Below are 22,178 nucleotides of genomic sequence, written 5' to 3'. Positions count from 1 at the left end.
TTTTTGCGCGTTCCGGGCCTGATCGGTGCGAGATTTGGTCGTGGGACATCAAAAGAGGAGATAAAGTTCTCAACGAAGGTAGTGTTGTCTGCCATTTTAAGCCTTGCTTCATTGAGCGCACGTTTAAAACGACGATTCAGAGCGAACTTGTCGAGATCCCTCGGGGACGACCACATCTCTCACGTGAAGCCGTTCCGACCACATTCCCGGACGCACCAAAGTATGTTTCACATACAGCAGCTGAACGGAAACAATGACCACCCCAACCCCACTCAGCTTTTATAAGCCGTGAAAGCGCTCGCTTTCCACAACTTTGCAAAGCCGCTTAAGACTGGAAACTGCAGTCCCGAAGAGCCAGCTCATTGCTTTGCCATAATAAAACCACACCCGAGCAACGCTGCCCAGCTCCCATCGCCGCATTAGATCAGCTGATGGACAAAGGAAGCCTAGATGGCGCGGAAACTGCCCTGAATGCTTTACTCCCAGCCGACCATGACAGCGACGTTGCTGATAGCCGCTCAGGCCGCCTTGCTATACCCGGTTACAACTTAAGAACGGCACCTCGCACCTCATCACCGCAACCGGCTGTTCCTCCGCTCGGCGCAAAGAGTGCGTTACTGCGAATGTTTTTGGAAGCACAAAATAAAAGAACCCCCCAAAACAAAACAAGTACACTTAATGTTCTTGGGATTTTAAAATTTCAATGTGAGATACATTACCACAACTACCGTGTATCAAAACGTAAAAATATCATAAAAAAATGCCATTCCCAGTCAAAACCCGGTGCAAAAATGACAAAACAAAACATTATTAAGAAAAAATAACAAAGTTCAGTTTACTTTTTATGGCTTACGTGTTGTATTTTACACACGCATGCATTATTCACTAGCTTTTAAATTACGATGTGTTAGCGTATAGTGGCCTCTTTGCTTCACGCATTGTACTTTTGTCCCCACATTTTACACCATCTCATTCTCCAACATGGACGTCTCGTACGAGGTCGATTTTTTGGCGGAGCATGACTACGCAGTACCACCTGCAGCCGCATTTGTTACTGTTTCTTCGACTCCAGATTCTTCGTCGCGTTTGCGATCTGGGGCGAGTTCACCGCCCCCTCAGAGCCCATCAACGCCGAAGCATCTGTACAGGAAGAACTGCATCGGCATTGTTCTTTGTAGCCACGTTCAGCAGACAGTTTTGAACGTCTACATGAAGCTGCGAGGGAAGCACCAGCACGTTGGCGTGAAAGAGACTTGCCGCAAGACAAGTGAGTACACCGGTGTCAGTTTTCGGAAGGTTTTGGACATCAAATCCAAAGCGAAGGCGACGGACGGGAAGCTGACAACACCTTCGCGGAAAAGGCCCGGGAGCGAGAACCGCAAACGCCGCACTGCGATGTATGACAGCTTCACTTTGTGCGCGCTGAGAAACATTGTGCACGACCTCTTCCGGCGCAACGAGCCTCCTACTGCACAGAAGATTGCGGAAGAATTTCGGAGGAGTGAGCATCTTCCCAGCCTTCGAACGTGGACCATCCGCCGCCTCCTGAATGACATCGGCTTCGTCTTCGAGAAACGCGAACGAAACTCGATGATGATCGAGCGTCAGGACGTGCTGATTTGGCGGCAGCGGTACCTTCGTCAGGTCGCTGAGTACAGGCAGCAGCACCGCAAGGTGTTCTACACAGACGAAACTTGGGTAAACGCTGGCCACACCGTGACGAAGGCTTGGAGGGACGATACAGTGAAAACGTCTGAGGACGCTTGCCTGCGTGGTTTGACGACTGGGCTCAAACAGCCATCCGGAAGAGGAGCGCGGCTGATAGTCACCCACATCGGCAACGAGGACGGCTTTGTTGACGGCTGTCTGTCCGTCTTCAAAGGAACGAAGTCGGGAGACTATCACGAGGAAATGGACGGCGAGCTTTTCGAGGCTTGGTTTGACTCTGTTCTCCCTAGGCTGCCCCAGGGTAGTGTTGTCGTCATGGACAACGCGTCCTACCATTCCAGGCGGCTGGAGACTGTCCCGACCATGTCCTCACGCAAGCCTGACATACTAGCCTGGCCGACATCAAAAGGTATCCCGTGTGATGCAACGATGACAAAGAAGCAGCTTCTTGAACTGGTGGCGCCAGTGAAAGACCAGTTTGTGAAGTTCAGGGTTGATGTCGCGGCAGAAAAGGCTGGGTGCGTCGTTCTGAGGTTGCCACCGTACCACTGCGAGTTTAACCCCATCGAGCTGATCTGGGCGCGGATGAAAGGTGAAGTTGCTAGGCTGAACACTGACTTCAAGATTGACAGTGGGCGGAAGCTCTTTATCACAGCAGCTGAGAATGTTTCTCCAAGCAACTGGGCCAAGGCTGTTGAGCACGTCATTGGCATTGAGGACAAGTGCCGAGAGGCGCGTGGGTTCAGTGACCATGTGGAGCCAATCATCATCAGCCTTAGGGAGGAGGAAGACGACGACAGCTGTGGGAGTGCAGATGACGACCTCTCCGGCATCGAGCAAATGGAGTGAGGCTTACCATGCTGCAGTCTTCAGCTCCGAAGCTCCAAACGGCTCTTTTAAGAGCCCACCAAATGTTGAATAGCGGTCTGGCCTACAGCGAGCTTGCCACCTGTGTATCCTCCCACAATGTTTGCTTTATGCAGCAGAATTCAACTTCTTTTCTGGAACAATACCAAGGTTGTTTACATGGCTGGTCATAGGGCTGAGGAACATGAAACATAAAACTAAGGGGGATGGTGACACAATCTTGCATTATTGAAAAGACAATCTTGTATTATTGAGGCAACGCTCTGTAACTTTATGCTCGGCTGCCTTCGCCTACCTATCTTTGTGGCCTCACGCTCAAATCTTTCCTTAAAATATTTTCATGCGGCCACGTCTGCAGTGTTGGTTTCAAGGTTTCCAGTGGTCTTGTTTACCTTTTCAACGCGTTGGGGTTTGTGAACAGCGTCAGGATTCGTTATCCGGCGATTGCTGGTCTTTCTTTCCACACGAGCCAAACTGATTAATATGGAGAAAGACACTAGTCCATGGTCAGAAAAGACGTGTGACACCGCATCTAGCCACCCACTGCAAGAAGTCCCTGGTAACGCAGAAGCGGTCCAGGTGAGCTTGAGACGTGCCATGCCGCCATGTGTTGCGGGGCGGCACCCCACTGACGTCCCGGGTCCGCATGGATCCTATCACTGTCCCACAAAACGAACATTAGTGCACAAGCTGAGAGTGTCTGGCTCTGCTCTCCCTTGTCACTGACACTTTATGCAGTCAATATCCCCTCACAAAGAAGAAATAAATTTCCCGTTACATTATGTGGTACTGTTTGTGGGGAAGCAAACAGGTCAGTACGAGCTTGCGCCTTGTCGGGGGAATGCACGCAAAGAAAACAGAAAAACTTCCCGCTCATTTTTACATCGACCAGGGAGAAACCACCATCTGCCCAAGCTTGCAGTCAACAATTTTAAGGAAGTCTCTTTTTTTATAAGAATGGCTGTTCTGCCTGCACGACTACATTTAGCAGGCTAATTTACTGTCGAACCAACAAATTTGTTGACGTTGCTACCATGTGTGCCCTACCTTTCCACAATACACTCTTCTGCCCTTGGAACGAATGCCAACATATTGCAACAATGCACAAGATAAGCTGAATACCACCAGGGCAAGGCTGTCAGATTAAGTTATCGGACTGCCTGAAACTTTCAGCGACAAACTTCAACGAGAGGACTGTGCCTCGCGGCAGTACAGAATTTTTTTTTAATTGGCTGCTACGATAAGTGGCTGCTGTACAAAATGTGCTCATGTCGTTTTGTTCTCTTTGCATCTAATTTGTGGCATTGTGCCTGATGAATAGGAACCTTCTGCGCATAAGCTTGAAATTGTCTTGCAGCATTATGTGACCTGCAACCATATTTCTCGTTGTTTGCTGATTTTATTTCATTTGAAACTGCTGGCAATGAAGAGTTGCCGAGGTACTGAGGCAAAAAACGACTTGTATAACAATCTCACTAAGCCCCTTTGCACCGGAAGCATTTGGAAGTCCGGTATAAGGGAAATCACTGCAGTGTTCTAAGTGGCATCATATGCTACTTATGTGCTTGAATGGACTTCTCATGGCAGCGCCACGTATGGGATGTTGTGTTTTCACTGAGGATGTGTACTTTTAACCCTGACTACAGGTGTGCTTTTATGTGATTTCAAGTCAAAGCTTGCAGTGTAATTTAATGTATATAATATGTAATTAAAAAATTACAATTTACGGTGCAGTTGCAATTTTTCAACACATCCCTGGCTTGGTGTCGTGTTGAATGGTATCAAAAAAGCAGCCGTTGCTATTTTTGTGCGTGTAGAGTACACTGCTTATAACGAAAGCATGTATAATAATCTCAGGCTCATTGTAAGACACGATAAAATGTGACTCATATTACGGGCATGGGGAGGTCATTGAATGCAACTTTGTTTTAATGTGATAAAGAGGACCGAGTTTCAAGTTTCAACATCTGGACTGTAAAGCATACTTCAGAGAGAAATGTCAGATATCGAGGTTCTTAGCAGTGCGTTATTGTGATAATGTGGAGGAAACATTGAACAAAACTGTGTACGAGCACTGTTAATGTCTTCATACACCTGTGGTAGTGCCCTAGTGGTAAATCCAGATGGAAGGCCTGCAGGGAATCACCTGTCGCACTCTGCATTCTGTTGTTCAGGGAAGCTCCATGTCAAAACCACACAACACGTTTTAGCCCAATTTAGTTTGGGGGGGGCGGAGAGGAGGAGGAAGCGCCTGCTAAGGTTTCTGGGTTCTAACCTTTTCATATTTGTAAATTGGTACCTCAAGCTCGTGTCCATGATACCTCAAGCTCGTACGCATGAGTATGCCTGTCAGTGAGACTGTCTGCATCATGCCCTTGTTTTGGAACTTGAATTTGCGTAGAAGACACTACAACTTTTCATTCATAAACATTTCAGCGCAAAAGGGAATAAAAACAAATGCTGTTTATAAGTGGCGGCTCTCTAGCCAAATTATAAGTGTGAATAATTCACTCCCACATATAATTAAGAGAAAAGCAAACTTTTTTGCTATTTGGCCTGCGATTTCTTTGAGCTTGCCCCAGCAGATGTAAATTCAAGCAAATGGGCATAAAAGGGTGAGCTGTAACTATGACGCCAAAAAATTTTCCCTGTACAGGCATTTTCCCCAGTTTCGTAAAATGATACTCCAAATGCCGTGTGTTAGGGCGTATAAAAATCTGAAAGAAGTGATCGAAATAGCCTGTTATAACCTACATTGGCGTTGTGAAAATCGCAATTACAATGGCAGCTGCGAAAGAGCATTTTTCAGGAATGGAGAATTTACCATCCATTTCGAGACTCGATCAGAATCGCAAAAGCGCTTTTTCCCAAAAATGTGCAGCCCCGTGAAGCACGGTTTTTACGCGCAGACACTTCATGGTCGCTTCCTGTAAACCGCAGGCTTTCTTGTCAAGACTGCGTAAAAAAACGCGTAACAGTGCTATATTAAGGACAGTCGTAGAAATGACGGCAGTGCTTAGACAATGCACATGTAAGGAGCAATAACCAGGAAGAGACAGTAATAAACTCACGCGTAATAATGAAGCAGAAGCGAAGCTATTTTTCACGCGTGATCTGAAAGGAGCAATTCTGTTATTTTTTTTTTCCTTTTTACAAACAACGCGCTACCTATGTGCACCTCCGATGGGCGTGGCTTTTGTGCACACATTACTAAACACAAGAGTGTTTGATGCAATTGTTATTAACCATCAGCATAATCTAAAAATCTGAAATCGTTCTCCGCGTCGTCGTCAAACACGCATAATGTTGCGTACCTCGCGAAATTAATGCTTCAGCACATCGAGTACTTCACGTACGCATAACTGCATCGATCTTTGTAACATAGTGAGTCATATAAATTAATGACGCACTCGCTCTTTTACGTCCTATATTAAAACTTATTTGTTCATTCGTATGTCATAATTACGAAATCTCGCGCCGTTCACGAATAGGTGGGGTGAGGTGTGGACAATCGATCAGTTCTGAAATGAGAGACGCAAGATAAACAACCGATAGCAATCACCGCCAGCGCACGCACACATTAACCACACCGGACACGAGTCGTTTCCATGACTTTTAGGACTTAATCTGCCTATAAATTACTGCAGTGACGACAAACAAACTCGGTGAGAAAAGCAGATGATGTCACGAATTTAGCGCGATCCTCTTTCAAAACGCGCGCGCACTGACGTCACAGGTCCGGCGCTTCGGCGGAATGATACACTACATGAGGTGGTGCCGTTCTTAAGTTGTAACCGGGTATAGCAACGTTGCCAGATACGGCGCCCGTAGAATACTGCATAGAATGGGCTGTACCCTTTGCCCCAAACGCTTAACGACAAAAAGGGCACCTGCTAGCCTCAATGAGCACAACGACTTCATTTGTCAATTTGACTATGGGGGCCTCATTTATCCTTCCGTTGCCCTTGCGGACCTGATAACCACTTTGGAAAACTTTTTCGCTATATTTTTTGTAGCGTAAGCTACACTGGCCGAGGTTGAGCAGTTTCGTGTGTGCCGTGAAGGGCCGTTCTGCGCAAGCGCGAGAAACATTAGATTGGTTTGGATCGGATCGGATCGGATTGACTTGGATTGGATTGAATTGGCTTGGATTGCAGTTGATTTGGATTGGATTGGATTAAATTGGATTGTGTTGGATTGAAATCCAATCCAATTGGAGTACGGGTGCTGAACCTTAGCTCACGCTACGTATATCTTGGCATAGCCGAGCTAAGCCATTGCTAATTTTTTCACCACAAGGAAGAATAGTTCTGCAGCAATGTCCGATTTAGCTGTGTTTATGCAAGCTGCCAATCTTACCAGTGTCACATGCCCTGGTCACAAAAACGAGCTTTCTCTTCGAACTGTCAAGTTCTACGTCCTGCTCAGGTTCCCCTTTTACGCTAAATCACTAAACAAAGGCAAAACGTTTTCAGCGACAAACAGTGAAGCTCCTAAAACTAAGAAGGTGCAAGTGAATGTGTGAACCCCACGGATGACGAAGCCCGGCACGTTTAGATTGAAGTGTGATTTGTAGCTCAACGCAGGTGCCTTGCCAGATCACGCGCTATATGCTAAAGTGTTTTATAAATATTCCCTTTAATGCGGCTGGAGCTTCGCGTTTGTTTCTGTTTGGAGATCAGAAGGCTTCATACTGTAATACCATACAACGGATTTTGTTGCATCTTTTAACGTAAACTGCGAGAAATCCGGCTGGCAAGCACTACGTGTATGGGAGCAGCTTACAGGTTAAAAGCCTCCTCAATAAAAATATTTGTCTCGAATATAATGCTACATAGGTAAAAACTAAGCTTGATAACCACCGTGAAAAACAGAACGCATTTAGGTGAAGCCCGTGCTGTTGTAGCATTGATTCTAAGGACTAACAAGAATTAACCGCAAGTACACTCGCGGATAATCCTTGTCTTTCTCCTCGCTTCATTTGCGCAAATTGCTGCACTCAAAATGAAGCTTTTATACAAGGAAAAAATTCTGTGTACTTGGCAGAGAAGCTAGGCAGCTGTATTAATGCAAGCCTGTCGATTTCACCGGCGCGACACACGGCGCCGTTACATGTTCAACCTGCATGCTGGGGGCGGCGGGCTGGTGTCACCGCCGGCGCAGCACTCCTCCAACGTGCAGTGCCCTCAAGCGCCTGCCGGTTTCGTCATTGCGAAATGATCGGGTGCTCCCTCCCAAGACACCACACTCCTTCATGAACACTGCTCCTGCAGTGGCTAAATTTCATGTGCCATATCTAGAGTTACTTGATATAGGAGTTGCGAAACAACCCTTAGGCCCCATGCATCCAAAATGGGCTCTACAATTGGTTCACTGTTTTGGCTTTTCCTGTACAGCGGCGCCATGTATTGATGTCAAAATAAACTACACAACGCGGTTCGCCATTCGACGATTTGGGCGAAAAATGGTATTTGGGTACTAACGTAAATTTGTTGTGCCGAAGAAGCCTAACGTGTACAACCACGCAAGCGTTTCATGTGCATTTGAACCAAGAGTAGTAGACAAATGCCACCTTCTGTTCAGCGAGATGCGTTGTCGCCTGCACATTGTCGTCTGCTGCGCGTCATCTGCGGCATTCCGGCGGCAAAAAAAGAGGTAAAATTAGCTTCAGCAGCTTTACGCAAACTTTAAAGCATGTGCAGCTTTCCCGCTCATGGCAGTCCTTTCAACAGTGATTACTCTGCAATTTTTTAGCGAAATGAAAATCTTCTTTTGCACAGCTAATATTTGAGGTGAATACTTGCTTTGTGCACAGTTTCAAGTCGCGCACGTTGCGCGACTGGGTTCCGGAGCCATGGAAACTATCCCATAGAAATGCATGGGGATTTAGATTTGACAGCGAATTACACAAAAACATATTCAGAAACCTGAAATGTTCTTTTAGCGTTTTAATCTTCACGTTGACTTCTAGCTTTATGCCAAATATCATTTTCCCAAAGTGGTTTTTCTAGGTTCCCGAGAGGTTGTAATTTTGAGCGAGGAAGCTGGGTATGAGATTTAGAGCCCCTTGACCTGCTACTGGATTAGGTTTTGCAATCAGTGTTTTGTAGGCCGAGCGAGAACTGCAAATTTAGTGAGTCAGGTCGGACCTATGGTACCGATGTTATGCCGAAGTGCTCGCGCAAGCGCCAATCGTTCGAGGCAGTTGCGCAGACGCAGAAACTATCGCAACAAGAAACCGCAATTAAATGGACAATCGATAACTTAGGCAATTACAAAAATAATAAAAAAATATGCCCCTTTAAAATAAAGTTAAACGTAAAATTTTCACTTTGAATATAGTGCGCGCGGCGGCCGCCACCCTACGTACGATCCAAAGCGGGGGGGTGGGGGGGCTTTTTTGAGGCGGAGTTGCGCAACTACCTACATCGAAGAGCTCTGGCCATATCAGCCCAAGGAACACTAGCGTCTTTCACAATTGAAAGTTGGGCGAGTTGGTGATACATCTTGGGAAAAGCGCGAAAAACGACTACACGTAGAAAAGAATTTTCAGCGCGCTGTCCTGTGTTCTTTTCTACGTGTAGTCGTTTTTTCGCGCTTTTCCCAAGAGCGTCTTTCAAATGAAGCATCCATAACTTTTTTAATGTAAATACACTGCAAATATCACGTAATGTCACGTAATCAAGTCATAGCCGTAAATTTTGTTTTTTTCTCAACAATGTTCACAAGTACGAACACAGCCACCAGATCTAGATGTCTCGAAATTGGTTGGGCTTATGAACGTTCGGTACAGCGTGATGTTGGGCTAGTTGTTGAGTCATTTTAAGGATTCTAGAAACAGTGCATAAAGGATAAGACACTAAGGAAAGGACAGGCCGCGCCCGTCCTGTCATTTCCTTATTGTCCTGTCTTCTATGCGCAGTTTTTCAACCCTTATAAATCTCGCGTTCAGCAACTGCTTTAATTTTGCCCGGGTGCTAGAATCGAGGGACCGACAGACAGACAGACAGACAGACAGACAGACAGACAGACAGACAGACAGACAGACAGACAGACAGACAGACAGACAGACAGACAGACAGACAGACAGACAGACAGACAGACAGACAGACAGACAGACAGGCAGAGAGGCAGACAGGCAGACAGGCAGACAGACAGACAGACAGACAGACAGACCAGAATTTCTGCATTAAAGTAACCCAAGGAAGACTACCGTGTTTAAAAACACAATCAGCTGACGCATGTCAAGAACGCGGGGAGGGTGATTGGACAGGGAATCGGTACGCACTGGCCTCCGGCTGTCGTTAATGATGATGATGGAAGCAACGGCCCTACCTTGGACGCCGGACATGATGATGAGGCGGCCTCTGCTCTTCCTGAGCAGCGGTATCCCCTCCTTGACGAACCGTATCGTGCCGGTGACGTTGACGGTGACCACCCAACGGAGCTCGTCATACGACATCCACTCGAGCTCCCCGTAGTTGGTCACGCCCGCGTTGGCCACAATGCCCCACAGCTCTGCGTGCCGTGACGTTGATTTTCAGGGTTTAAGTGAAAAAAAACATACATGAAGTCCACAGAACTTCTGCAAGAAACGGCGCAGTACTCTCTATTTCATACTACACAACGTTTAAACGTGGGAGGAAGATAACAACGGGCGAATTTATGCTGCTTGTCACTTGGTGGTGGGATGACCACAAGCCTCGGAAAACAAAAAGCGAAATAATTCGAGCTCAACAATGCCACGCTTGAAATTGTGTTCGCGTTTTCTTGACCGGACTGCACCTGCTTACCCTTAATGAATACACATTCCTTGCTTCCTGTGCATGCACATGAAACCCTCACTACACTCATGGAATTTATTAAGGGTGCTTCAGTTCATGCTGTAGCTAGACTCTGCGCTATGGATATTTTTTTAATGCCGCTTCTTGGAATGTCCCCAAGGGTGGCTGTCATTCGAGGCACGGATTATAGCAGTACGGCGCAAATTATCATAACTTTGTTCCTTCTTTGTCAGTAGCTGCGTACAAAGGAAAAACGGCCATGAAAAGCGCTGCCTGTAATTACAAATTTACACCATCTTCCCGCGATGGGAACCATGGGGTAGATGCGACGCATCGGGGGTTTCCGTTGCGTTTCCGTTATGTTAGCGTGTCCAATGTTGTTGTGTGTCCATATTTTACGCAGCATGTTCACCCCCGATGCGTCGCATCTACCCCATGGTTCCCCTCGCGGGGAGATGGTGTAAATGTTTATCGGCGTGGCCGGTGCTTGTTACGGTTGCGCCGACCATCGCGATAGCAGGCCGGTTAGTCTCCGTTCAAATCATCGGTGTTCATCGAAGGATATCATCGGCGGAGCGGCGGCGGAACAACTGAGCGGAGCGGCGCAGTTACCGCGTGTATATGCAGCGGAATGAGAGAGCAGCGCATAGCAGCGCATGCGCATGTGTTAACCGAGCGCAAGCTGCGCAAGCTGCGCGCTAACCCGCACCAACGCACAGCTGGCACGGCGACGGAGCAACCGCCGGCGAGCGCTAACACGCAGATGGCGCTGCAGTGAGAGCGGCGCTAGCGCGCAGCTAGCGCGGCGAGGAGAATGGGGGAGGGATGCGGACTACGCCGGACGACGCCGGAGGGACAAGGCGAGTGAAAGAGATGCGTCGCATCTAAAAGAACTACGGGGACGTGGTCAGTTGTAAGGACGTGTAAATAACAGTACATCACTACTTAGTGAATTCATCGTTTTAGTGTAGCGGCGAAATGTGACTGACTACTGCTGTTTCCTCACGCCTCGGGTGTAACTCTGCTATTTATGAGGTCGGAAAAAAGGAAGGCAACAAATTGGCCATGAACCGACCTTACCTCTAAGCGGAAGTTAGGGGAACTCGTGCCATCTAGTCAATATACAGTGAGGCAACAACAAACCATGTGCACGGCGCCACGTTTAAAAATCCCAGCTTTAAATCGGGCGCCTTAGCCAAGCTTGCGCCACCTAGTGAAAATACAGCGAAATATTCCCAAGCACAGGATTATGACAGGCAGCAGCCAACGGTTATTTACCTGACGCCTGTCTAACAAGGGTTTGTGATGGCGGTGGTTTCCGTGCGACAAGGAGAGTAGTACTTATTAAAATTAATTATGTGCTCAAACGGAACCCCAGTCGAAAAGGACAAGAAAAATTTGTGTAGTTTGTCGTATTTTCGGGTGTCCTACTGTCTTGTCGTAGACTTGTCATGTCGTGATTCTACTGTTATGTCGTGTGTGGCATTCCTGTCCTGAATGTGATGTTCCGTCGTGTCGAACTCCTGTCTTGTCGTCATCATGATGACCCATCAGTAGTTGCACACGGTTTGAATGTAATTGCAAATTGTAAAGAGTACAGTAAATGGCAGTTCTGTTGTGACTACAGAAACATTCGTCTTTAAGAAAATTGTCTTTGTCGTTACGACAGATCTGTGTCGTAACAACTGGTAGCTTTGTCGTAACAGCAGGATTTCTCTTGTCGAAACAAAGCTTCCTGTCGTACGACAGGAATTCTTGCTAGGTGTTTCCGGTATTCCTGTTGGGATTTCAGACTTGCGTTTTGGTATACCAGAACACGTGACAGTACGGCCCCACCTTTTTCGCCGAGCGCCGCCGTGACAGTCTTGTAGGCCTGGACGATGCTGTCTTCGTCCAGGTAGTCGATGGGAACTATGGTGGCGTGCAACTCCTTCAGTATGGACGCCCCGTCTGAGCTGGGATCGAGACAGCCGGCGAACACCTCGAAGCCGTGCTCGGTGAGGCGCCGCGCTGTGTGCAGCCCGAGACCGCTGTCACAGCCTGCGGTGAGAAACGTTTGGGAAACGCAATGCGCAACCAATAATACAGCAATGCGTGTTTACGACCCAATTCATAGCCACGCAGTCATAGCATAAGTGTCGTCATAGTAAAAGTCTTTGTTGCCACAAAATGTACGTTGCATGAACCTCACGCTGTTCTCACGTTTCGGTCAGAGGTCCTCCCTGCAGACCTTATAGTTTAGGGAGAACTCACCTGATCACATTCCTGTGGGACTTAAATATTTCATGACCCGAAGGATTAAAAAAGCATCGTGCGTCAATACGAAAGATTTACAGATCCACACAACTGTTCCTCGTGGACTAGTTTGCCTTTTTTAAATGTATGAATTCTTTATTTAAACAAAAATAAAGAAGCTACACATTTTGGTTTATTTAGCCTTCTCTAGATGACGCTAGCGGTCTAGCAAGTGAGGCATTTGTGTATTTATTTTAGTACAGTTGAACCTCGTAATAACGAACACGGATATAGTGAATTATCGGCTACAGCGAATTAAATACAGCCTTTGGTAGGTCACGATTTATATCAATGACACTTATTTTTATAAGAAAGCTGAAACCATGAGAGCCACGCGATATCGGATATCAAAAAAGAAATGTTTTATCAGGAGGCTGAGAAGCGAATTGGAAAATACCCCTTTAGTTCTAAACTACAGAAGTATAGAGGACCTTTTGTTCGTGGACACTGAAAATCTTCATCCTGCTCAGTGCTGTATGTATCCACCAGATGAAGACCACATCCTTCATCAAATAAATAAGGACGGAGTCCTGTTTTGTCAAGTGGGCTCTGTTCTGTTGTAATTTCACATACTCATGTTCCGTTTCATTGAGCTCGAAATGCAGCACGGAGAAAGGTAAGGATTACCTTGTGTATAGTAGGTTCTAAGCCTCAAAAAATATAGTAGGTTCTATAGCCTCGAGCCAGATTGTCGATTTGTTATAGCCGAATTATACATGTACTGCTATAACAAATATCGGTTATAACGAAATAATTTGCTTCCCCGATAATAATTTGTTATAACGAGGTTCGATTGTAGATAAGCCAAACACTTCAAAAATAGGCGGTTGCGAACATTTGTATGTATTTGCAAGACTGTTCGTATTGGTGAACGTTGGTTTTTAAGGCTGTGGGTCATTAACTAGTACGTCCTATGGGAATGTAAACAGTGTAGTTCCCCTTAAATGGACCACGGACTGCAAACTACAATTTTAAGGTTTTTTGATTGTAAGGTTTAACGCACCAGAGCTACACACGAACAATGAGGCGAGCCACAGTGAAGGGCTCCGGGTAAATTTTAACCAACTTGAGATCGTCAACGCGCGCCATGGAGGAAAGAATACTCAGGAGAGGCCCCAGCATCTCAAAGCCTTTCTAAATGTATGAAGGAAGTGACGTCATTTTTGTTGAGCCCATAGACAGCATTGCCTAGTTTTTTACGGCTGCGGCTGCTAAATTTGGCCAAATGCCACGGATAATGTTTTACTGCACTTTGACTCTGGCTGCCTCGTTACGCTTGAAAAAATGTGCAGTCGCTACGGCAAACGTTTTTAGGTTAGGCCAGTTTGATAACTCTGCCGTTGGAGGTGGCCCCAACTCGTATCACGGCCGCAGCGGCCCTGGCGTCACCTCGAGATCAGCAGAGCGAGCAGCAGCCGCCGCCGGCTGCTGCCGGTAAAAGCCTTCCCGCTCAGCGTTGGCGAGAGCCACAGTCGGTGCTTTGCTTGCTGTGTGTTTCTTCGTCGTGAAGCGAAGCGAAATTCGCAACTGAGACGTAACGCACAAAGGCCGCTGTGCGGTACGTACCAACACACTGCTCCCGTCGTCTGCGTTCGCTTTCGCGAGCCGTCCGTACCGCGAAGCTGTTATCAAACCGGAAACCCCAGAGGAGAATGGGGAAGGGTACTGGGCTCAGGGGGCTCATCGACATGGCGTGCGCGGCTTCACAAATGTGACGTCAGGGCCTCTCCTAACCTTTTCTTTCCTCCATGACGCGCACCGAAACCTTGACACATGGGCGTTCCCGCCAGTCGCCTTCATCAGAAAAGCAGCCTCACACCCCCAAAATATAATCAGCTACGCATGAAAGCAAATAAAATTACGCTCATTGGATTCTTACCCGTGATATAAATAACAACGAACGCCAGGAGGGCACCCCCTCCCCACTTATGTTTAAGAACGACGCTGTAAAATCAGGCCTATGTTACTTTTTGTTAGTTTCGGTTTTGCTATTCCTCTAAATGTAACTGCCTCGGGGAAAGACTTCTACTGTCACTTTTGTAGCGTAAGCTACACTGGCTGAGGTTGAGCAGTTTCGCGTCGACCCTCAAGGTCCGCGCTGCGCAACCGCGAGGAGCATTAGATTGGATTGGATTCAATTGGATTGGATTTGAGTACGGGTGTGTAGAGAATTGAGTCTGCACATTTGCCGATCTGCGCAGTCCAGAGCAGTGACGTCATAGGCGCGGCAGACCCACTGGCGCCGGCGCGTTCCCAGCTGTGTGTCTTCGTTGCTCAGTAGCCAAGTCTGACGCTGCGCGGAGCCGTTTGATAGCCGTTTCGTGTGGCTCCTGGAGAGCCGTGCTGCGCATGCGCGAGGAGCAGTGACAGGACTGGACTGGACTGGACCGGACTGGGCTGACGCTGCGCGGAGCCGTTTGATAGCCATTTCGCGTGGCTCCTGGAGAGCCGTGCTGCGCATGCGCGAGGAGCAGTGACAGGACTGGACTGGACTGGACCGGACTGGGCTGACGCTGCGCGGAGCCGTTTGATAGCCGTTTCTCGTGGCTCCTGGAGAGCCGTGCTGCGCATGCGCGAGGAGCAGTGACAGGACTGGACCGGACTGGGCTGGACTGGATTGTATTTAAATTGGATTGCTGAACCCTAAGTCACGCTACGTATATCCTGGCAAGGCCGCTCCAGGCCACTGCTAATTTTTTCTCTCTCCGCCTCTCCCCTATTCTCCTCGGCGCGGCTGTGGGCGCGCCGGCGCGATAACCACCCTCCATGGCGATAACGGTCACCGCGGCCACCGCTGCTGTCCGGCAAAGAGAACGCACACATCTCACGCTGTGGGAGATTTACAGTGCGGGCTTTCTCGGACATTACGGCGCAGACAGGGAGACGCCAGGAACACCAAGGCTGATCGCAACTAAAAATTTTTTTTTAATCGTGGTAGCGAAAGGTGTTCGAATGCCGTTAAGCTGAACTGAAGAATAGGACTTGTGCCGTGCGTGCGGCTTGCTTGGCGACAACTCTGTATTGTACTGCGTATCAGTGTTTCTCACGGCACGCCGCGTTCGCGCACTTTGAGGGAATAAAAGATTCAAGCGCAATTTGAGCTGGCCTCTTTACTGGTACACTGGCCTGGCCTGGCTGCGTTAGCTGCGCCCCGGTCGGGTCAAACAAGGGCCCCGGCGGTCGCATGAGGAGGAGGGAGGGGGAAGGGCAAAATCAAGAGCCACAGTATGGCGCGAACATCACCTCTCCCCCATTCGTTGCGCCTCCTCGCGTGGTTGTCATGGCGATTATAACGCTTTCAATTCCAACGTAGCGGCTGCATTGCTATGGCAATTTCTACGCAATAATGTTTCCCCGGGCTCACCAGGGGAATATGTGGTGCTAGTCCAGGAATAAACCACGACACTGGATTGAAGACCACGGAGCAAGAATAAAATAGGAGGGGAAACTGAGCCTCCTGGGGCAGCCTGATAACATCACAAGCACTTGGTGAGCGTCAAGTGTCCGGCATCTGGCGGCAAGCGAAGGAAGTGAGTGGTCATCACCACGGCCGGCGCGCGTTCTCTTGGCCAACGCCGCCTGTATAAACAATGCCTAACGCGTGAGCGAAAAATGGCCAAACAGCCACTCTCCTGTTGCTCTCTCCTACCCTTCCCCGCTCCGTAGCCTTCCAGCGTGCTTTCGTGTCCGCCAGCCAGCGCCGCTTCTCGGAAACTATGCAAAATAGTGGAAAGTTTGTTTAGCGTTCCCGAGGCGGCGCTCCTACGCCTTCTTGTTTTTCACCATGCCTGTCTGTCTTGGTCTGTCACTGATAAAACTTCCTTTGTCACGAAGCAAAATCCCTTCGCAGGCTGATGCCGGCTTTGCGCGCTTATCTACTCGGATCACAGGCCCTGAAATTTTCTGAGTGGGGCATCCCACCTCTATCCCCTCCGCATTTAGGTATTGTTTTGACCCCGCTGTTCGCACTCCGCATCGGTACGCACTTCTAAAATTGAGGACGTACTGTAGAAGCGCCAGGACAGCGTGGCGGGATCCCAGCTGCTTATCCTTTTGTTTCCTATAATTTTCTGAAGTTTACAAGCACGTGATATTCTTGGAAAGTAATCGTAGAAGTGAGCGCCTGAACAAAAAACGTGCACGCAATTTTTTCTTATCTAAATACTCCAGAAAGAAAAATATCAGTAAAATAATGGCTGCCCCATCCGAAAATATCCTTTTTCTGTTAGCTATCTGTCTACCCGACAATCAGTATGTTCTTACACTAATTCTGTCCGCCTCCGTCTTTATCTTTGGAAAAATGCAGCAAGTATGAAGCGAGCGACACGTTGAACGAGATCCCCAGTGCGCCACAGAACTAGCGCCCCGTCGTGGCTAAGATGTAAGCGAAACGACCCTTGAAGCCCAACAGGCAATCTGACAGACACACGTCGTAGAAGTGGGTGCAGCGTTCGCGACTCGCGAGCAGTGACGTAAGGCGAGATGTCCGCCGGCACGCGCCACATAGCGGATCAGTGCCTGAACTAAGCGTTCCTACCCTTCCCATTGAAAAGCGCGCGACGCGTCAGGCAATGTTAATACAGGCGGCGTTGTCTTGGCGCTCGCCCAGTCCAACCCGGCCGCGGCATCGCGTCGGTATTTCGCCGGACCGTCGACACATTAGAGAGTTTTAGCTGACTGTTTTGGACGCTCCGCTGCTCCCTACGACCCGCTTAGAACAACCGGAGCGTCAGTAGCAGAAAGGCGTTTAGCTAAGCGATAAGCGTATCTCACGCGACGCGGAATGATTCGCGTGACTGGTCTTTTCCTGCGCGTGTGTAAACCAAAACTTCATCCAAAAGGAAGCATAAGAATTGGTATTTGGTCCCTCAAGTAAATGAAAACGTCGCGTTTTTTGCCTCTTTTAGCCTCTTTTCTATAATGTAGTCACAGACACGGTACAATGGTTCTAAATAATTTAAAAGAAGCGATAAGCTTAGGAATAGCCAAGACAAGGCTGCCTTTCTTGGAGCTGCATAGAAGTAGCTCCGCGCTTCGGTCGGAATTTTTTGCTTGCTTTCTAAACCTCGTTGAAGCGTTGAAGTGTGTGGCACCTTAGCCTATTCGGAAGCGCTTTCGCGGTTTCGTCGCTCGTGTAACTGGCGAAACGGAGTTCGCCGTAATGCGCTCGCCTCGCAGGGCAGCCATGCTGGAATTCAGCGCGGAAGCCTAAGCTGCTGCGACGGTCCGCTAGGACGCCCCGGTTAGCGGAACGGTGCCCCGCTCCGGTATCACCGCTAGCGCCCTAGCGCGCCACGCATGCGCAATGGAGCTCCCGCTTGCTATCCGAGCGGAGCGGACCGTCAGAAACGGTCAGCTAAAACTCTCTAATCCGTGGCCAAAGCGAGAGTGTGTGCGCTCTTCTGCGCTTCCGTTGGTTGAAGAGCCCGCCTTCGCGATTAATTTTCTGTCAAATTTAAATCGGCCGGTATGAGCGAATAAAAGGGTAATTTTCTTTTAATGCGTAAGCTATCTTGCGAGCAGCAAGCCCAAATTACAAACCTGTAGATGGAAATAAATGTAAAACCTGTAAACGCATGGCCTTATCTCGCGTGCGATGCGCTGGAGGCAAGTTGAGTGCACCGGTCAATTTATTGGTTATGCGACAGTGCACTGAAAAGTGCCAGCATCACCGACGTTGCGGTACGATGACGTGCGCACGCGCGCGCGCGTGCTACGTCCGAGATAAACGCGCGTTCCGTCGCCGTGTCGTGTAGCACCTCGAGCGCATAGCGATTCACGCGTTGCGGTGAATGCTGCAAACAGTATTTCTTTTACTACATTCTACCAGGTGCCGCTGCCGCTGTCAAGTTGTTTGCCGCCAGAGCTCCGGAGCTCCGTAGGTTGCCGTAGTTATCATTGTGACATTGGGTCTATTCGATTCAGCCTGCACCTCTTGAACCAGTTCGCAGCGGTGCAAAGCGGGTTCCGCCATGGGCGGAACCAGACCTGCACATTTTTCGTCTGCTTCCGCCTACCTCCTCGGCAGGGAGTGCAGGCAAAGCCATGAACCCGTCCTGCACCCGTCGGCACCACCGGTGAATCGAACGGCGTTGTTCAGGTGCCGCGAGCTGCGCCGCTGAAACGAACGGCGAAGTGCGGCACCGCCTGAACTGGTTCACGCGGTGCAGGTGAAACGAATAGACCCATTATCTGGTCGCTTGGTCGCGCCTGCCGCAATGGCGTTTCCTTTCCTATATATTCTTGCTCCGTGTTGAAGTCTGAGGGGCTGCCTCCTCGTAAAGTGATCTCGATTAACATCTAAGATAGGCACCAAGGCTATTTGAATGTTGGCTTTATCAGCGATGCCGTGATGTTGCTTTCATTCTTGGTGCATTCTGTATATCTACTTTTTAAATCCACATATTGTCTCCCGCCATCTACGCGGTCACTCTGAAGAAAAACATGCAGTTGCAACCTCACGTTTTAACTGTTTCTGTTGACGCCCACGTTGAGAACAATGTATACCTATGAAGAGAAGTGCCCAAAACGCTGGCTGACGTACCCATTAACATGCAGTTGCTACCTCACGTTTCAACTATTTCTGTAGACGCCCACGTTGAGAAAAATCTATACCTACAAAAACAGGTGCCCGGTACACTGGCTGATGGACCCATCAACACCCAGCCAGAACTGCTACCCTTGAAAATTTGAAACTTCGTGAGGACATTTCTATCATGGCGCACGGGCTCGATAAGGCGGGATTGTCGGGAACTGTACTCTTAATTGATTGATTGTAGGGTTTAACGCGCCGACGCAACGCAGGCGATGAGGCACGCCGTAGGGGAGTGCTCCGGATTAATTTTGACCACCTAGGGATCTTTCACACAAACAGTGGTAAATTGTGTCCTGGAAAATTTGGGGTTATCTCGCCGACCTGGAGAGGTATCGAAGTCCTTTTTGCTGATGTATGTAGCCCGTAAGAATATCCAAAGAGTAGTTAGGGGTTTTGATTTAACAAACACTACTGGCGTGCATCTGCATTGCAGAGCAAACTGGGTGTTTTAAGAGATCCCCCAAATTCTGCCTTACTGATTGAGATATCCCACTGGTTTTTTTTTTTTCAAATGAATTTCACTCATCCAAACGCACAAAACAAATTTTACAAACGCCACTCTGCGACTCCTTTAAAAGCACGAGAAGAATTGGTGTCCAAATGACACCCCCGACGACCTCAAAGGCTTAACAGGGGATATCAACGCCGTGTCAAGCTGCGGTTTCAAATGGCTCTAAATTTTATCAGCACATTTTTATTACGGTGTACGAGCTCACTATTGGTGATTTTTTTAAAACTAACACTCGGGAGAGAGGTAAATGCCCGGCAACAATTTTGTGGATATTTCTAATTTTATCACAGGCCAGTTCAGATATTGAACTTTTTTTATTGATATATGTAACTTATACAGTTATCTAAACACTGTTTTAGAAAAGGGGTAACCAAAAATGTTTGAAAATTAGGTGTTTTCCCGAATTAATAACTATACAGCAAGCATGTTCGTAACCCAACTAACCCAACACGTCATAATCTACCCTAATCCAGCCCTAATGCAGCAAACCTAATCTAACCCAGCCCAACGACACACAACACAACCTATATACAACGAATTAAACTAATTCTAGAAGCCCTGTGCGTCGATCTGTTGGTATTGTAAAACCCAAAGTATAAAAATGCATTAACAAAATCACGATGGCTGAAAAATTCTTAAAGTTAAAAAAAAAACATCGCAATCTCGGACTTGAACCTGAGCCTTTTCGTTTAAAACCAAGTACGATATCACAGCGCCACAGGGGGATCTGCAAACACATCTTTGTAGGTACATTTATCCCATAGAATCTACGTGCAGCGTGCTTAGCCAATCAGAGACGACTGCCATGACAACTTTCTGTCTGTATATCTCACGGTTGCCGGGTTGATAGTCACAACCCTGTTTATATGAGAACCCCCGCAGAGATGTGCAGTTCTATGGTCACTGGTTGCACAGAAAACTAATCACTCATCGCTGTCGCCTTACCTGTTATGAACACAGTGGGGTGTTTGAGACGCACTTCCTTGCGGTACTTCCGTTCGACGAGCTCAGCCAGGTGAAAACCGATGACCACAGAGAAGACCACGTTCGAGATAAAGCTCACGATGAAGCGTATAGGCGGCGTGATGGTCATGACGACAAAGGTGAGAGTCGACAACACGAGCATCCCGAGGAGACGGTCGCGGGCGCTGCCGTGATCACTCATGTTTCGGCCGTCGTCCGCCCCAAATGCGCACCGGGCGCTCTAAGGCGGACTAAAGCGCATAGCAGGGAAACAGACCTCGTCTTCCTCTTTCCTTAGGAATTATACCCAACTGCGTTTCTTGTTTCGGCTGGATGGATGGCGTTAGTTGCTTTTAGAGACCCTGAAATGCAACAGCCAGCGCCCACCTCTATGGTCACAGTGGAGGGCCTGAAACAGCCATGGTGATGATAATAATGATAGTGAAATGATGGTGATTGTCTACAGAAAATGTAACATACCCACTTATTGGGTTTGCCAAAAAGAATCTAGTTTAGTTAGCGATGCCACAGGAGCACCAAAAATAATCGGAGAGCTGTATAGAAGGCCTTGTCTTTACGGTAAGAAGATAAGTAAAATGCTGCAAACGGGAATAGACAAAAATTAACACCACCTTATAAGGTCTAGCATGGCCTCTTATCTGTCCCCAAAATGAAGGAGTGGATGGCGTAGCACGCGTTCTTGGTGCAAAGACAAGTGCAAGAGTCTGTGATCCAGCTGGTCGAACTTGCCGCTAGTGGCCACGAACTCCTGGCCGTCGACTAGGCGCTGCACTGTGCCGGTGCTCCCAGCCGGCGCCTGTTTCTTTCCAGCTTTGGATAAAAAAAGTTTTTTGCCGCCACTACCACCACTACCACCACCACACAGATTTGTGACGAGATTCGGTTTGATCGTTGGTGCAAGCCCGCCAATGACACAAATGCCGGCGTGTTTCCAAACGCTTCGCTGCACAGAGCACCCACGTGACATGTGTGATGTCACTGCACGCACTCTTTATTTGAGCGCCTGTTAAAACGAGTCCACCGTGCGGGTACCTGTGGCCTCGATGTAAAATACGCCCTACCAGGGCTGACGGCTTGAGTTGGAGACCCAGCAGGTGTAGTTCGTGGGGTTTTTTTCATTGCTTATTTTTTTCAAATTTATTCTTTTCGAAACTGAAATATGCGCTTTGTTGTTGTTATTAATCGTGATTTGGTATCTTTTAGGTCGCTTTAGGATTGGGGCGCAGCCAATGACAACGTGAAATTACCGTTCTCCATCGCGCGAACACATATATATCTCACGTGGGTTCTCCGTACAACGAAGCGTTTGGAAATACGCCACCTGGCGCTAACTGCTGGTTCGCTTCGGACACATTTTTTGTTTTTGTTTTGAGCAACCACAAAATGAACCCTTCTCCTAGGTCTCGGAATCTCAGGAAGCATCACGCACTTTGGCGCGTACACCTGGGTTCGAGCTCGCCCAGTGTCGAAATTT

At 48.2% G+C, this 22,178-nt stretch overlaps 1 protein-coding gene across 1 annotated transcript in view; it reads right to left on the bottom strand.

Annotated features, from left to right (window-relative positions):
- LOC144143111 (retinol dehydrogenase 5-like) overlaps positions 1 to 20,885 on the bottom strand; it is a 32,381-nt gene extending 11,496 nt beyond the window's left edge. The window contains exons 1-3 of the mRNA XM_077674917.1: positions 20,666 to 20,885; positions 12,156 to 12,359; positions 9,871 to 10,053 (exon numbers count right to left, since the gene is read on the bottom strand). Coding sequence (XP_077531043.1) covers positions 9,871 to 10,053; positions 12,156 to 12,359; positions 20,666 to 20,885 — 607 coding nt within the window. The remainder of the gene's footprint in view (positions 1 to 9,870; positions 10,054 to 12,155; positions 12,360 to 20,665) is intronic.
- Between the last annotated feature and the right edge of the window lie 1,293 nt (positions 20,886 to 22,178).

The sequence above is a fragment of the Haemaphysalis longicornis genome, unplaced genomic scaffold (genome assembly GCF_048455015.1).
Source record: "Haemaphysalis longicornis isolate Haplotype H1 unplaced genomic scaffold, Haemaphysalis longicornis Haplotype H1 scaffold_6, whole genome shotgun sequence".
Taxonomy (NCBI): domain Eukaryota; kingdom Metazoa; phylum Arthropoda; class Arachnida; order Ixodida; family Ixodidae; genus Haemaphysalis; species Haemaphysalis longicornis.
This window is presented reverse-complemented; position numbering and strand designations above follow the sequence as displayed.